Source organism: Lutra lutra, chromosome 1 (genome assembly GCF_902655055.1).
Source record: "Lutra lutra chromosome 1, mLutLut1.2, whole genome shotgun sequence".
Taxonomy (NCBI): domain Eukaryota; kingdom Metazoa; phylum Chordata; class Mammalia; order Carnivora; family Mustelidae; genus Lutra; species Lutra lutra.
Window position 1 is genome coordinate 100,083,410 of NC_062278.1, and position 17,955 is coordinate 100,101,364.

Below are 17,955 nucleotides of genomic sequence, written 5' to 3' on the forward strand. Positions count from 1 at the left end.
AAGAATTGGACCCCTAGTATAATCATCATCCTGGGCTAAAACAATCTAAAGGAATGAAAGGTGCTGGGCGGGGCTAACAATTTTCACCTGTGCTCCCAGGAACAGTCAAAAGCAGACAACCTGATGACAGGTGCCTTCATCCTTTTCATATGGACTTGCCATATGAAATGCAATTTGAATTTGAATGCATTTGAAGAATATGATCTCACCAGAATAGTAGCTCCTTTGAGTATTTTAGGCAACCACTACGTCACTGTGTTCAAAATGCAATGCTAACAATGCAGAGGAACTTTTTTTTTTTAAATCTGATTTAATATAGGCCTTTTCCTCAATTGCTAACTTCAGTGGAAATCCAGCAATAGATAATTTCTAAAATTAGGTCACCAAATTAAGCCACTTTTTTAAGAGCTCTATGGCAGCAAACAAGGGACTAGAACTAGATTTGATAAAATTGGAGAAGTTTATACCTCAGGTCCAACCATTGCAGGCAGAGGATTAGAAGAGGGGATAAAAATCACATATAGGGCTATCTCTGCAGGGTTGTAGGGAATTAATCAACTCTGGCAGAAGATACCATACTACTAAACTGCTTTGCCTCATTATAAGCTGTCATGTATAGAAAAATATCATGATCTATATTGATTATAAAAGGAATCACAGTGTATTACCAAACATAATAGAAGAATCAAAATATGCAACTGTAGCATTTTATTTTTCATTATGATAAATTCTAAGTCATGAGATTTCATAAATTTTCAATAGTCAAATAGTTAATTACTGGCTTTCTTGTGTCCCTGGCAGACATCTCTCATAGAACCATTTTCCACTTTTCACTGACCCTGAACTTGGCCTCAAAACGCTTCCCCAGGCAGTCACTCATTGCCAGTTAATTGATGTTAACACTTAAGATGAAAACTATTCATCATTCCACTGGTTAAATGAACCTCCTGAGAGCAGAGCAGGGACTTTGTCCTACTTATCTCCATATGCCAATGCCAGCATATTACCTGCACAGAATTGATGCTCAATATATAGTTGTGAATGATTAAGTACCCCAGAAATCATAAAAATTTTCACTAGCAGGTAATTCTCAAAAAAAAAAAAAAAAGCAAGTGGCCAAAGTTACAAACAAAAATAAATTTAACTTCACTTGTAAATTTAAAAAGTGGACAAATAATTTTTAGCTAGATTGGCAAATATTTCTTAAAAAATAATATTCAATGCTGGTGATAGAGGAAACAAGTACTCAGATATATGATTGGTAAGAATGTAACTTGTTATAGTTTTCCTGGAGGGAAAATAGTTTATCAAAAATCATAAAAGTAGCAATACTTTCACCTAGAAATTCTACCTGTGGAAATATACTTTATGAAAAAATATATTCTGTCCCATCATTTAGCTATAAAGAAGTTTGTTGAAGTATGATATAAAAAATTCAAAATTTATAAAACCAACAGCCAAGGATTGGTCAAATAACATTTGATAGCCTTTCTATATATTTTGTTGTTTCAAATTTTTATTTAAATTTTAGTTAGCATGTAGTGTAATATTGGTCTCAGGAGTAGCATTTAGTGATTCGTCGCTTATATGCAATACCCAGTGTTCATCACAATTAAGTGCCCTCCTTGATCTCCTTCACCCATCTAGCCCATCAGCCACCCACCTCCCTCCCTCAACCCCCAGTTTGTTCTCTATATTTGAGTCTCTTATGGTTTACTTCCCTCTCTCTCTGCTTTTTTCCTTCTGATATATTCAGCTGTTTTGTTTCTAAATTCCACATGAGTGAAATCGTATGGTATTTGTCTTTCTCTGCCTAATTATTTCACTTGGCATAATACCCTCTAGCTCCATCTACATCATTGCAAATGGCATGATTTCAGCCTTTCTATATTTTATTATTATATTATTTATAACATTCACGTATGTATAGTATACAGCTATTAATGTTGTATAGAAGTGTACTTATCAACATGGAAGATATTTAGTATGTGCTTTTAAGTGGAAAAAATAGATTGCAAAATTTATGGTGTGTGGTCTTATTTTGTAAGTATACCTGTATATGTGCCCTAATAAAAGGGTTTAGAAACTCCAACATATTAACATTTGCTATTTCTTGACAGATAGGTTACTAGGACTATTGCTATTATTATTATTATTATATTTTGGCTGTATCGTTTTTCTCTAATGATCACAAGTCACTTTAATAATTTTAAAAAGTAATTTTAATATTTAAAAACTCCTTTCTAGAATTGTTCATATTTTTCTTGATTTATTATTCTATAGTAAGCAGAACATTCGAAATCATTCCATTGGTCATTCTTTATAAAAGTAGTAATTTCAGCATCTAAACAATAGAAGCCCTCCCTAAGGACTTCAGTGTGAGCTTTTGGAGAGACAGTCTTAAATGTGGCCCTCTTATTGACATATTCTTTGTTCTTTTTTCCTTTTCTCATTCTTCCCCTCTCCCTAAATCCTCCTCCCTTTTCATTAAAACACTGATGAGAAAATCCTAATTCAACAGGAGTCAATTGTTCTTTGCTTAGGTTCACAAGGTTATTTTTTCTGATTAATAATTAAATAGACCTTATTTAATATAACATATTAATTAAATAATACATACTCGTCCATTACTCAAAAATTGGAAAGTACAGAATATTTTTAAAAGAGTTGAAAAAAATGCCTTTAATGTGGTGTACTTACATCAAGTATTTTTTTATTATTCTGCACATTACTTCTCTTATGTAAAAACTGTATTATATGTACAATTATATGTTTTATTTTTCCAATAGAACTGCATCCCAGGGCACCTGGGTGGCTCAGTGGGTTGAGCATCTGGCTGTTAATTTCAGCTCAGGTTATGCTCTCAGGTCTTGGGCTGGAGCCCTACATCAGGCTTTGTGCTTAGCAGGGAATCTGCTGGAGCTACTCTCCCACTCGCTTTGCCCCTCCCTACCACATGCACATGCACTGTCTCTCACTCTCTCTCAAATAAATAAATAAATAAATAAATAAATAAATAAATCTTTAAAACAACAACAAAAAGTGCATCCTAAGTATTTTCTCAGAATTCTCTCTCTGTGTTTTTTTAAAGAGTAGGTACTGTGCCAAACCAGCATCTTTCTCATTTGTTCCTTCATTTAACAATACTGGTGAATGACTACTATGTGCCTATTAAGAGCAAATGTACATTGTAGAGAAGATAAGCGTGGTTCTCTCCTCATGGAGGGGCTCAGCTAGGCCCACAGCTGCTGCCTTGCTTAGGTCACTGTAAAACTTAATAAATAAGTAAAGCAGTTACTGGGAAGTGAAATATAGGTGTTAACGACAGTCACACAAGGGACAGCAACCACCTACACTTAGTATGATTCCTAGTTATAGTCTCCATTATTGCCCTCCCCCATGTTCCCTTAGGGCTTTTCCTCTCTCATTGGAAACACATGGTTTACCAAATTATGATCATTGGTTTTCACATCAGGTAAGTCACACTAAGATATATAAGCACTTTATCCCAACAATTAATTTACCAAGTTAAAACAGAAACAACATGAAATGGCAAGTTCATCTGCCCCATCATACTTATATATTGTGTACATACTGAAGAACAGAGAGGCATCTGCATTAGATACGTCTCAAGTGAAGTGATCAGGAACTGTTCTCAAAATCTTTCATGACAAAGACAGAGCCAGAACTGACCATTCAGAAGGAGGCCCCTGGGTTCTTTCCATCCCTCAGCTGCTATATCTGAGAGGCATGACTGGAATATCCTGGGCACAGACTAGAGTGTCTAGGACAGGGGGGCCTTCGGGACAGCGGCTCTTTGCCAAACGGTGTGAAAGTATTTCAACATATTAGCAACCAGTATGATAGACTTAGCCCTCTAGGAAATAATCTCAGAATATTGTAGGTGACTTCTGCTTTAAGGGAAAGACATTATAGCAGCCAGAAAAATTCTTTTACAGCAGAATTTTGTCTTTCGTAGATCCTTTGTTAATCTCATGAAAGTGAGACTCCAGATCTACTTAAATAATTAAAAATGAGGGAGGGAGAAATTCCATGTGCAGACAACTAAAATCAAACACAGACATTATAGGAATGCTGCTACAATAAGAGACATAGGAAAAAAAGGAAGAGCCAGTGGAATAACTCTGTGACTGGGCTTGATAATTGGGAAATCTGAAATGCCTAATCATTTCAAAAGAAAAACCCAGAAAAGAGAGTCATCTTATTTTATTTTAATTTTGAGGGGGGAGTCATTTTACTTAGTTATGAAATGGCAGTACTTGCAATGTATATGATAATATTTTTAATATTAAGTTAATATTTAAACTATTAAGCTATTAAAAACTCTTAAACTAATAGTTTTCTCTTCTCTTTTAGCTTTCCTTATTAGAAAAGGCTGGATTTGGTGGTGTTCTTCTATATATTGATCCTTGTGATTTACCAAAGACTGCAAATCTTAGCCATGATACCTTCATGGTATCACTGAACCCAGGAGGAGACCCTTCAACGCCAGGTTATCCAAGTGTGGGTAAGTGTGCAGTTAATCTTTCCCATTCTTTTAAACACTACATGCTATAATTTGTAAGTGCATGCTGGATCAGTCAAGGGATAGCAAAGTTGAAGAATTCTTACCACTCCATATTCAAAAAATGATTTTTATCTGCTATCACTCTATTTCAACAAAACTTTTTTAAAGTCTGTAACAGTCTGTAATGGATTTTTGTCTGGATAAGTTGCATATTTTCATATTTTATATGTTATTATTGACTGACTGAACGTTAAATTAATACCAGGTGGGATAGGCACTCCATATAGGTGGAAAATATATACAAATACCTAGAAGGTTGAAATACCTGCTGCTTTAGGGTGTCTGTAATTATTTAAAACACAGAGTCTAGGGGTACACATGGTCTGGTTAGGTGACTTAAGCAGTGGGAAATGATGCTGAAAAAGAATGGAGTTAATATGATCAACTTGTCTGGCTCCCTAAGGGAAGGGATCTTAATCACTGGCAGCGCAGAAAATGGCCATCTTTGCATCAAACATCCTTCTTTTTCTCAGTAATTTGTGTTCATGTTATTGAGGGGTCATGTAGCAGACAGAAGACAACTGAATTTGGCAGGTGCTCCCTGCATCATTGAATTTCTGTCCAATGTATCATTGACAAGTGGTCCATTAATAGAGTCTTGGCTGTAAAAAAAAAAAATATATATATAGTCTTGGCTGTGGAATAAGCTCTGTGAACCTTCTTCCAGGGTGAGAGTAACCCATTAACCATGGCACTACAGTCAGTAATTAAACTAACAACAACAACAACAAAATCATGTAATTATTCATGTGTTCTGCCAAAATTTTTCCCTATTTTCTACAAAATACCACAAAAGTTTCTAATTATCTTGTTCAAGTCCACTTGTCCTCTCTCTATGTATATTAACTTTCCAACAATGAAGTAAATTGAATCAAATATGAGTTATAATTTATAAATTTTGTTAGGTCTACTGATTACTGCTTTATCCTCTAAAGTACATTGTTAATAATCCATTTAAGAATTTCCCTTGAGGGGCACCTGGGTGGCTCAGTGGGTTAAAGCCTCTGCCTTCGGCTCGGGTCATGGTCCCAGGGTCCTGGGATCGAGCCCCACGTCGGGCTCTCTGCTCAGCAGGGAGCCTGCTTCCTCCTCTCTCTCTGCCTGCCTCTCTGCCTACTTGTGATCTCTGTCTGTAAAATGAAAAAATAAAATCTTAAAAAAAAAAAAAAAAGAATTTCCCTTGAGACCTTATCAATAGGTATTTTTTACAGTCTATTGTCTCATTATTAGAATTTTGACATTAAAATTAGGAAATGTCCATCTACATCACCAAAAATGTCAGTCCACCTCTCTCATTTGCATAGGCTCTAACCTCCCTGGGTAATAACACCTCAGCTTCAAGAGTCTGTGCCGCTTCCAGAAGGCGAACGGGAGAAGAATTAGGCACAAACACGTCAGCCTGCAAGAGATTGGGAGTAGGGGACAACAGTTGAAAAGACTGCTGCTGCCCAGAGCAACTCCACAGTCTCGCTTTTATTAGATAGAAACAGTAACCAACAGAAGAGTTGATGGAGGTCAAATGTTAGTCATATGCCATGTAGATCAACAAGAAGGAGGGCAGAATATGTCTGTACAAGTAGTATAAAGTTTATAGTTGAATAAGCACATTCAAAGGACTTATCTAAGTAGCCACAGGTGCTCTCTGGAGGGGGAAGGGGAGGTAAGGGAAAAATGAAGCAGGCGGCATTCCGCCCTGAGCAGGCCGGGCATTCCCAGCTGCTCGGCTTCAAGGCCATATATCGTCCTCTCCCCCAGAGGCCTGTTGCAGTATCTGTTTTTCTTAAGGCTGTATCTAAATGTGCTTGGTAACTAGTAAAATTTCCCGGGGGTTATATTTTAAGTAATACATTGTTCTGAGGGGCAGTTGCAAGTCTGCATATGACAGCTAACTTTTTTGTGACAAATCAATGGGCTGCAAGGCTATCAAAAGCTACTTTATGCTACTGTTCAAGGTGGTGAATTGACCAGTTGGCAACATTTGCTCTTAATATTTTTTTTTGGCTCAGATCATTTCATAATTGTAGAATTCTATTATATCAAGCAAAATGTTAGCCAGAGTCTCAAGCAATCTCAGAATTTTTTTCTCTTCTCTTTTTTTCTTTTCATTTCATTTCATTTCTTTTGTTTCGTTTGTTTCATTTTTCTCATTTCTCTTTTCTCTTTTATTTTTCTTTTTTCTTCATGTCTTTTTTCTTTCCTTTTCTTTTTTCTTTTCTTTTTCCTTTCCCTTTCTTCCCTCTCCTCCTCTTCTCTTCCCTTCTCTTCCCTTTCCTATTTGCCCCTTTTATTTCCTTCCATTCCCTTCCCTTTTCTTTGAAATAATTTCAACTCATAAAAATTTTCAAATAGATTATTTAGAGAATCTGTGTGACTTTATTCCAGACTTCTCTCATACTAACATTTTATATAATATTATTCAGTTGTCAAAGCCATAAAATTAACATTGATGTGGCGCTGTTAACCAATTATAGACTTTATTCAGATTTCTTCAATTCTCTCCCTCTCTCTCTCTGCCCTGGTTGCTAAGAAGCTCTGATTAACCATAATGATTTATAACATTGGCTCCTGATTTATTTATCCCTTCCTCTTGCAATTATCTTAAGATCTCTGTGTCTTATGGTTTTATTCACATTTAAAAAAAAAAAAAAACAACAAAACCATCCTCAATTTTGTGGGCAGGGAAGGAGAAGGAGAAGGCAGGTTGTGAATTGTAAATAAAGACTACTAAAAATAATTTATTCAAAGTGAATAGCAGCATCTGACTTAATATCCTAAATACTGTTAGGTAAAATGATTATTAGAGGAATTAATATAAAACTACCTCTTTTTCCAATATTAGGAACTCTGTTTTATTAACTAGCCTAAGGATAATGAAGTCCTAAAGAAGGGCATTGAATAATAAAAATACAAATAGGTGGTTTTATATGTTTGTTTTTAATATGTACATAATAAACAGAAAAGCATAACGAACTTTCCATATGCCTCACTTGGCTTCGTCAAATATCTACATTCTACTATTTTTCTGTTGTCTGTACATCTCCTCACAACCCACAACACCACTTGTATTTTTACAGAAAAAAATCACATAAATTGAAATGCAGACATCTTAACCAACAAAAGGACATACTCATGTAATCTCTGTGCCTATTTAGCTATAGTACATTTTTATCACACCAGAAATTTTGGTCATTCCCCATCACCAGCCCTTGCTCAGTGCCAGTCTCACTTTTATCATGGAGTATGTATTATGTTAGGTGCAGGTTCTTTTGCTTAGAATAATGTCTTTGATGTTTATTCACTGTTCCATGTAACAGTTTATTGTTGGAAAGTATACCACAATTTTTGAATTGATTCAAGTAGGTGTTTTTTAAAATAAGAATGCTAAGGCACTCTTCTGCAACATATGATCCAAGTGGATTGTTGAAATAAGACACAGGAACTTCCTATAAGATCGTTCTGCTCAGTACATCTCATTGCATATCTGAAAAATTATTGGTTATTGTAGAATCAGAGCAAAGGATAAAAAGAAGTTTTTAAAAATCCTTTCCTCCATTTAAAAATCCATTTCCTGAGAAAATGATGTCTTCTCATTCTTTTAATAAAAATAAGACTCTAGTTTCCCTTGGCATATTAATCACTCCTACTCTTATTTTATTTACCTTAAAAAGAATTATATTAACATAATATATATGTTGATATGTATAGATATAGTTACAGATCTTACAAGATTTTAAAGAAATGCAATATCTCAAACTTTGCCCCAGACTTAAATAGGAATTCTGAGGGAGGGGCCCAAACATCTGTATTCTAACAAACTCTCCATGTGGTTCTGATGCAAATGAATTTTGAGACCTGCTGAGCTAGAAACTTTATGCTTCTTTTCCAAATCATAGTTGGGTGGCTAGGACTCCTGACCCAAACTTCGTGACCTCATGTTACTGTTCATTAAACATCTTATATTGCTGCCTTTTATTTTCCCTGCCTCCGTGTTAATCAGGACTGAGGAATATTTGCGTTCTGGAGCCTGGACCCAATTTTTGTACTCCATTAGCTCTCAGTAAATATTGATTGAGTGAATAACTTGTTCCTTTAACATGACTACTTGTCTTTGATGATTCTGACCCTAGGCTATACCCTGCTTTAATTAACCTAATTAAAACAAAACAAAAAAAGTGTGTATCAGCATGTACCTCTGATGGATTTGTTTATAAAATACATGCTTTTTCTCCTTAAATGCTCTGTGTGTTCTTTCATACATATTCTACCACTTAGAACAACAGAAATTCTGCTTAAGATATTAGGATATTAAAAGTCTAATCTATTCTCTTAATTCCTTTGATAACTTATCAAATATGTCAAAGATTAAGCGTCCAAAATATCAGACTTCATCATAAGTACTTCTACCAACTTGCTACAAGTATTTCAACTACACTAAACTATGATCTAAGCAAACCACATTTCCTAGAACCATTTACTTTTATAATTCTAAGAGACTTTCTGGTTCATATAGGGTTCAAATAGTTTTGAGGCACAAAAACTTGATCATGTTAGCTAAGGGCTCATGTAAATGAGGCATGTGAACCAACATTTATAATAACTGGTCATAATTATAACACCAGTGATTAGTTATAATAAAAAAATATGCTTAGCTTAAAATCATTAATTGGTTTTGCTCAAAACAAAGAGAGAATCAGAAAGCTATGGATGAGAATAAATAAGGGGAGATAAGAAATAGACCCTTTAAGGAGTATATTATTTAGTCTATGTTGAAACATGGAAAAGAAAATCCTTCCCCAAATTTTAAGTTTCCGATGGCCTGACACCTAGACTAGAAGTAGTAGTTAGAAGTCCTTTTCTTTCCATATTTTTAAAATAATTTATCTTCTGAAACCTCTGCTTGCTGTAGAGTTTATTTTGATTTTAGTACCATCTCCAAATATCTGCCTGTCTAACCTATGGACAGCTAGTTAATTGAAATCCAAATTTTCTTTTATCTTGCCTGAGACTTAATTCTCCTTTTACACCATTTACTGAAATCCATCCCGACTTAAAGTTTTCTGTATCTGTCGCTCTTTATGTTTGTTACAGTCCTGTTTTATCACCTCTTTTTTCTTTGTTTTAAATTCTAGAGAGGAAAGTTGTTTCAGTGGTTTTACTCTAGTGAAATGTATCAAACGACACAGTTTATTTAATATTCCCAGTGTTACAATTCAGTGGATCTGTGTGTTGTTTATCTGCTGTCTGTTCAACATCACCTCTGCCAACCAAAAACCACTCAAAGAATAACGAATATCACTGTAATTTGTGACAAGTCTTCTCCAGGCTTTCTTGGTCCAGTTACCTGGACAAATGTCGAAAGATTGACTTGAGTTGGCACTAAATCAACTGAGACAGTGTTGAACAGTTCCCTGACTAGAATAGCAGGAAATATAAATATGTGCCTAGTTGTCAAAACAAAGTGTTAGATATTCACAGCATGAAATGTCTTGTTGCTTTGTTGGAAAAAAATAAAGTGTCTGTATTTTTATTATTTTACTCTAACTGGTGGTTCTTGTATGTGTCTGGAAGGCTTCAGCTTTAACATGAAATATTGTCCAAATTGCTCCTAAGAAACATTTGAAGAGTGGCTCATAGTTAAGCTGATTTTTTTTCAATAAGTTTCATTTGCAGCATTGTGAGAAGAGAGATTGTTTGAATTCAAACTGCTCCTTTCAAAAATCTAAATTTTGTTTTGTAAAATAATTTTAGTTACTAAGTTTTCTTGGTCCCAAACAGGGAAATTTGTAATTGATTGCTGCAATGTCTAAGATTACAGCCCTTTAGAGAATATTTTTGAATGATTATTGTTCATAGACAATATGTGTGCCTCATGGTTTTCTACTCAGGCGGAATATTCTTTACTTACTCTGTAAAGTATTTTTATTTACTCTGTAAAATATTCTTTACTTACTCTGTACTCTGAACTCTCTATTTTAAACTAAACACCCACTCTATCAATGGAGACAATCAATTTGTATCAGAATTAAAGTTTCCCCTAAAATCTGGGATTCTAAGAAGATGAAAAAAATCTACTGCTTGAAAAAATGATTCGTCAGTAAATTTCCATCACAATGAAGATAAGAAGCTAATTGAAACAACAAGAAAATTAGTTTTACATTGTTATAGGACTTTGTATGCCTTATCTTGTTAGATTTTTCAACAGGACAGCTTTTACTGTCCCCACTTTCCAGATAGGTAAACTGATCCGTAGAGAAACTGAGCTTTACTCAAAGTGATCAGACTAATATAACCAACAGTTAAACCCCAAGTTGCCTAACTTCTAACCTAATGGGAATTCCACTAATATTATCTTGCATCAACCATAAAATTTAGGTAAGTGAGTTTTATGAAAATAAGAATTGCATTTGGCGTGACATTAGACAAATGATTCAATTTAATGCTAAAGAACACTTGGCTCTGTTTGTTTCCTCCCCACTTTTAACACATGATTAAGTGTAATGTTGAAAATGAAATACAAAGTATAATGGTAAAATTATAAAGCTTGCCTGCAGGTTTAGACTACATCAATATGATCTCAGAAAAAATTAGGATTGAATCATATGCAATTGCCAATATTCTTCCAGAGTATAATTTCTACTCTTCTCTATAAGAATACAATAATTATAAAAGAAATTATGATGGAAGAAATAAATTGAACAACTAATTAACTAACCAAAGTATGTGAGGAAAAACAGTAACAACAAAAGACCTGGTTTTATTTTTTCAACCACAAAATTATATAAATTATTTTAGTGGAATATATTCAAAACCTATCATTTCTATGACGTTATTAACCTTTTTATCTAAGATGTAAAATACAATCATCTGATTATCTTTCTCAAAAATACAAATTATTGTTCTCATCATGGGTACAACCCACTTTTTCAAGGTATTAGGCAGTAGCTGAGCAGAAGATATAAGCTGAAATTACATAAAAGAGCAAGAATATGCCTGAGAATTAATAAGTCATGCTGTGCAACACAAGTTTTAAAAGATTTATTGGGGCACCTGGGTGGCACAATGGTTAAGTATCTGACTCTTGGTTTTGGCTCAGGTCCTGATCTCAGGGTGGTGAGATGGAGCCCAATGCTCCCTGCTCAGCAGGGAGTCTGTTTAAGATTCTCTCTCCCTCTCCCTCTGTCCCCCAACTCAAACAAATGAATAGATCTTTAAAAATATTTATTTATTTATTCATTCATTCATTCATTTGAGAGAGAGATTGTGAGAAGGAGCTGGGGGAGAAATAGAAGGAGACAGACAGAGAGAATCTTTTCCCCCATAAGTGCAAAGCCCCATGCAGAGCTCCATCTCAGGACTCTGAGATCAGGACCTGGGCCAAAGTTGGACACTTAATGGACTGAGCCACCCAGGTGCCCCCACAACACAGTTAATTTTACTTTTTCCAGCCAGTTTTCATACTTTCTTATCTGTTATGGTCAGGAACTATATACTACAGGAGCTGGTGGTCTTACTTTTGACAAACTTAAGCTATCTGGAAAGATAAGAAATAATGTCAGAAATAAACTTAAAAAAAAAAAATCCCTGTAGTCTGCTTTTACATTCACTATCAAATGATAAAGGCAACATAAAATAATAGCAATTTTTATTTCTGAACTATCCATTATGAAGAGTGAATTTTCAACAGGTGGCAAATGACATGGTGGGAGTATCACATAGGATTCTCATAGCCTTATATATTAAGTGTCAGTATTTTAAAAAGTTGATTTCTGGGCGCCTGGGTGGCTCAGTGGGTTAAGCCGCTGCCTTCGGCTCAGGTCATGATCTCAGGGTCCTGGGATCGAGTCCCGCATCGGGCTCTCTGCTCAGCAGGGAGCCTGCTTCCCTCTCTCTCTCTCTCTCTCTCTCTCTTTGCCTGCCTCTCCGTCTACTTGTGATCTCTCTCTGTCAAATAAATAAATAAAATCTTTAAAAAAAATAAAATAAAATAAAAAGTTGATTTCCAAATCAGCAATTATAGTCAACTCAAAGGTATTCTTTGTTTATGTCTTTCAGAAAATAGGGCATGATTTTTATTTAAGAAGTTTTTTATTTAAGAAGATTTTTGTTTAAGAAGTTGATTTCCAAATCAGCAATTATAGCTAACTCAAAAGTATTCTTTATTTATGTCTTTCAGAAAATAGGGCATGATTTTCTGCTCATTATTTTCTTTTCCAGTTAGTGGCAAAATATAATCCATATTATGCCAAAGCAATCTGGAAATTAATACTTAGTTATATAGTGGCTACAGAAAAACTTTTATGTCCATGTAAAATGTGACACTCTTGATTAAATATGTAAATAGGTCAAGGTAATTACAGCTTTCATTAACTCCTTTTTATTTTTTTCCCATTTTTCAGCTTTATTGAGGTATACTTGACAAAAGTTCAATATATTTGAGGTATACAGTATGAAAAGCCAATAAATCTACAAATTATGAAGGATCCCCACATTCCTCACCTAACATATTTATCTTCTCTTTATTTTTTCTTGAGAACACTTAACTTTTACTCCCATAGCAAATTTCAACTATATAATACAATATGGTCAACTATAGTCACCATGTTATACATTAGATCTTCAGCCATCATTCTTTTTATAATTGAAAGTTTGTACACATTTGCCAGACTTTCCCTTTTTCTCCCACTTTCCAGACCTGGCAACCACCATTCTATTTTGATTCTGTAAGTCTATAAATTCAATCTTTCTTTATTTATCCTTTCTTCTTCTTGTCCTTCTTGTTCTTCTTCTTTTCCACCTTCTTCTTCTTATTCTTCTTCTTCTCCTCCTCCCCCTTCTCCCACCCTCCTCCTCCTCACCCTCCTCCTCCCCCTCCTCCTCCTTCTTCTTCTTTTAAGATTATACATATAAATGATACCATGCAATATTTATCTTTCCTAATCTGGATTATTTCATCTAGCAAAATGCCCTCAAGATTCACCTAAGTTGTTGCAAATGGCAGGAATTCCTTATTTTTTGGTTGTTTACGTATACCATAGTTCCTTTGTTTGTTGTTCATTCCTCTATTTACTGGCACATAGGTGGTTTTCATACTTTGGCTATTATGAGTAATGCTGCAATAAACATAGGAATATAGATATCTTTTTGAGATAGTGTTTCCATTGCCTTTCTATACATACACAGAAGTAAGATTGCTTGGTCTTATAGTAGTTCTATTTTTCTTTTGTTGAGGAACCTCCATGGTGTTTTCCATACTGGCTGTATAAGTTTACATGCCCACCAACAGTGTACAAGGGTTCCCATTACAGCCTACCAGCATTTGTATCTTTTACTTTTTGATAATAGACAACCTAACATGTATAAGGCAATATCTCATGGTGGTTTTGATATGCATTTCCTGGATGATTAATGATGTTGAACACCTTTTTGTGTACCTACTGGCCATTTGTATATGGTCTTTAGAAAAATGTCTATTTAGGTCCTTTACCCACTTTTCAATTGGGTCCTTTCCTTCCCTTCCTTTCCCTTCCCTTCCCTTTCTTTCTTTTTTTTTTTTCTTTCATGAATTATATGAGTTCCTTGTGTATTTCAAATAATAACACCTATCTGATAACTGATTTGCAAATATATTCTGCCATTCCATAGTTTGTCTTCTCATTTTGTTGATGGTTTCATTTGCTGTACAGAACTTTTTAGATTGATACAGTCCCACTTTTTTATTTTTGCCTTTTTTTATAGGGATTACATTAATCTATAGATCTGTTTTGGTATTATGGAAATTTTAACAATATTAATTCCTCTAATCCAGAAACATGGGATATTTAATTTACATTTACATCAAATTTGTTTACATTTTTAAAAAATTTCATTCAAATCAAGGTCTTATGGTTTTCAGTGTACAGATATTTCACCTTGTTGGATAAACTTTTTCCTAAATAATTTATTCTTTTTGATGCTTTGTAAATGGAATTATTTTCTTAATTTCTCTTTCCAATAGTTCATTTTTAGTGTACAGAAACATAACTGATTTTTGTATATTCATTTTGTATTCAGCAACATTACTAAATTTGTCTATTCCAACAGATTTTGGGTGGAGCCTTTAGGGTATTGTCATCTTTCATCCCTTCTTTTTTGACTTGGATTTTTGTCTTTCTTTCCTAATTGCCCTGGCCAGGATTTCTAGTACAGTGTGGAATAATAGTGATGATCTTGTTCCGGATCTTAGAGGAAAAGCTTTCAGTTTCAGCTCTTCACTGTTGAGAATGATTAGCTATGGCCTTGTCACACATGGTCTTTATTTTTTTGAGGTACTTTCCCTACATAACTGCTTTGTTGAAAGTTCTCATCATAAATGGTTGTTGAGTTTTGTCAAATGCCTTCCCTGTATCTATTGAGATCATATGATTTTTATTCTTCATTCTATAATAAGGTATATTATACTGATTTACATATGTGGAACTTCCTGTGTCTCAGGAATAAATCACACTTCATCATGGTGTAAAATCCATTTAATATCCTGATGAATTTTGTTAGCTAGTTTGTTAACTATTTTGTTGAGAATTTTTGCACCTATATACATTAGGTATATTGGCCTCTGGTTTTTTTTTTTTTTTTTTTTGGTGTGTGTCCCTGTGTGGTTTTGTTATCAGTTTCATGCTGACTTTATGAGTTTGAAAGTATTTCTCCTATCTTTTGGAAAATTTAAAGAAGGGTTGGTATTAACTCATTTTTAAATATTTGGTAGAATTCACTAGTGAAGACATTTGGTCTTGGACTTTTCTTTGTTGGAGGTTTTTTGTTTTGTTTTGTGTTTTTAGAGATTTTATTTATTTATTTGAATGAGAAAGAGCAAGAGAGAGCATGAGAATGGGGAGGGTCAGAGAGAGAAGTAGACTTCCTGCTGAACAGGGAGCCTGATGGGGCACTGGATCCTGCGACTCCAGGATCATGATTGAAGGCAGTTACTTAAACAACTGAGCCACCCAGGGCCCATGTTGGGAGGTTTTTGATTCTTACCAGTAATTTGTCAGTTCATATTTTCTATCTCTTCATGATTCATTTTGGTAAGTCATATTTTTCTAGAAATTTATCTATTCCTTCGACATTGTCCACTTTGTTGCCATAAAATTATGCATAACAGTCTCTTAGTTCCTCCAACAATCTCTTTTTAATCTCATAAATTAGTAGAAGCCAGTAATATAATATTGAATTTTTAACAAACGTTTGTTTCCTAAATATTTTTTTCAATCATTTACTGAATTTTAATCAATTACTTTACTTTATGTCCTGTAAAAATGCTAAACTGTTTTAATATATATGGCACTTAATTTTTGTGTATTTTTATCCTTTTGCAAAACCAGATATAGTAAAGATGTTTCGTTTCTTTATAGCTTTACTGCACATTCATTATAAAGTAAATCTAAACTCAAAGTAGAAATATAGCTAAATAAACCGAGATTTGAAAATACCTATTTGCCAATCTTTTTCTTAAGATTTATTTATTTTATTTTATTTTATTTTATTTTATTTTATTTTATTTTATTTGAGAGAGAGAGTGAGCACATCAGGGGATGGGCAAAGGGAGAGGGAGAGAAAGGATCTCAAGCAGACTCCCTGCTGAGTGAAGAGCACAATTTGGGGTTTGATCTCAGGATCCTGAGATTGTGACCTGAGCCCAAATCAAGAGTCTGACACCTAACTGACTGAGCCACCCAGGTGACAGTATTTGTCAATCTGTGTATATAAATAGCAAAGTGCAGTAACTGAGATATGAGATATTGTTATATATGTTGCAATAGGGAAACTATGGAGGTAACAGAAGAATATAGATGCAATCTTGCCGATTTTCCTAAATGCAGTGATGTTAATACATATAAATTCTTTGTTTATTTTTGTTATGTTTAAATTTTGATATAATTTAAGATTAAAGACTAATTGGTAGAGTAGTACAAAGAACTTCTGTTTCTTGTGTGTGTATGTGTGTGTGTGCACAGTTTTTACCTTTGAACCAAAAGTATGCAGTAAAAATATTGTGATTAGAAATTTGTTGGGTTAGTTCTTCATCTTCATCCTCTTTAGTATGGTTGATACTAATTTAAAATGTATTTAGAGGGATGCCTGGGTGGTTTAGTCATTAAGTGGCTGCCTTTCGCTCAGGTTATGATCCCAGGTCCTGGGATCAAGCCCCCCATCAGGCTCACTGCTTGGTGGGGAGCCTGCTTTTCCCTCTCCAGCTTCCTGTGCTTGTGTTCCCCCTCTTGCTATCTCTCTCTGTCAAATAAATAAATTGAATCTTTATAAAAAATAAAATTTATTTAGATTTATTTATTTACATTTCACTTTAAATGTTTGTTCCCTCTGTCTTCATTGACTTCTTTTAGTATAAAATATAATGTGGTTCCAAAAGTCAAAATTATATAACCATGAATATTCAGAATAGTGTCACTATCCTCCCCTGCCCTCAGCTCAGTTCTTCCATTTCACTTTCCTCACTCCCTAATGGTCTTTCCTGTATTTCTTTTTGTAGAAAATAAGCAGATAAATGTATATTCTTTTATCCCCCCTTCAGTTTTATATAAAAATATTATACCTTAATACTTATTTATACTTTTCTTTTTCCATTGAGCAATTTTAAAAATCTCTCCCTATCAGTTCTTAGAAATTGCCAATAGCTGGGTTCTCCAGGAGCAGGAGCTGAGAGAAAAGTGTAGTTATCAGAATTTTTAGTAGAGGGACGCCTGGGTGGCTCGGTGGGTTAAGCCGCTGCCTTCGGCTCAGGTCATGATCTCAGGGTCATGGGATCGAGCCCCACATGGGGCTCTCTGCTCAGAGGGGAGCCTGCTTCCCTCTCTCTCTGCCTGCCTCTCTGTCTACTTGTGATCTCACTCTGTCAAATAAATAAATAAAATCTTAAAAAAAAAAAAAGAATTTTTAGTAGAGATCAACACTTGCGGGGATAAAGAGAGCACAAGCAGGGTTGGGAAGGGGTAGAAGTGGAACTACAGAATAGTCCAACCACCCATGAATATATGCTCTGTCAGAATTGTTCATGAGTGAACTGAATGACCAGGCCTTGATGCCTCTTCTGAAACCAGTCTTTGGTTGTGTGCCTCTCCAAGAAGGCATGCCACTGGGTAAAATTATTCTCTATGACTAAGGCAAACTCTACATGGCTTAACAGCTGGTGGCTCTCTGCTGATAGCACTTAGACCATCAGGTTTAAAAGTACCCCTCCCCTTGACAGAATGGCATATTGTGACATGACATCACCATGTCAACAACAGAAATTTGACTTTAGCTCTATTCTTAGTCATGAGTTACAAGGGCTGAAGCTGTGCTGTCTAATATAGTAGTCACTAACTGTATGTGGC

At 34.7% G+C, this 17,955-nt stretch overlaps 1 protein-coding gene across 8 annotated transcripts in view; it reads left to right on the forward strand.

Annotated features, from left to right (window-relative positions):
* Nucleotides 1-17,955, forward strand: part of NAALADL2 (N-acetylated alpha-linked acidic dipeptidase like 2) — a 1,357,959-nt gene that overhangs the window by 877,157 nt on the left and 462,847 nt on the right. For all 8 annotated transcript variants that reach the window (XM_047730769.1, XM_047730776.1, XM_047730785.1 and 5 more), the window contains one exon: nt 4,378-4,528. In XM_047730769.1, the coding sequence (XP_047586725.1) occupies nt 4,378-4,528 (151 nt within the window). The remainder of the gene's footprint in view (nt 1-4,377; nt 4,529-17,955) is intronic.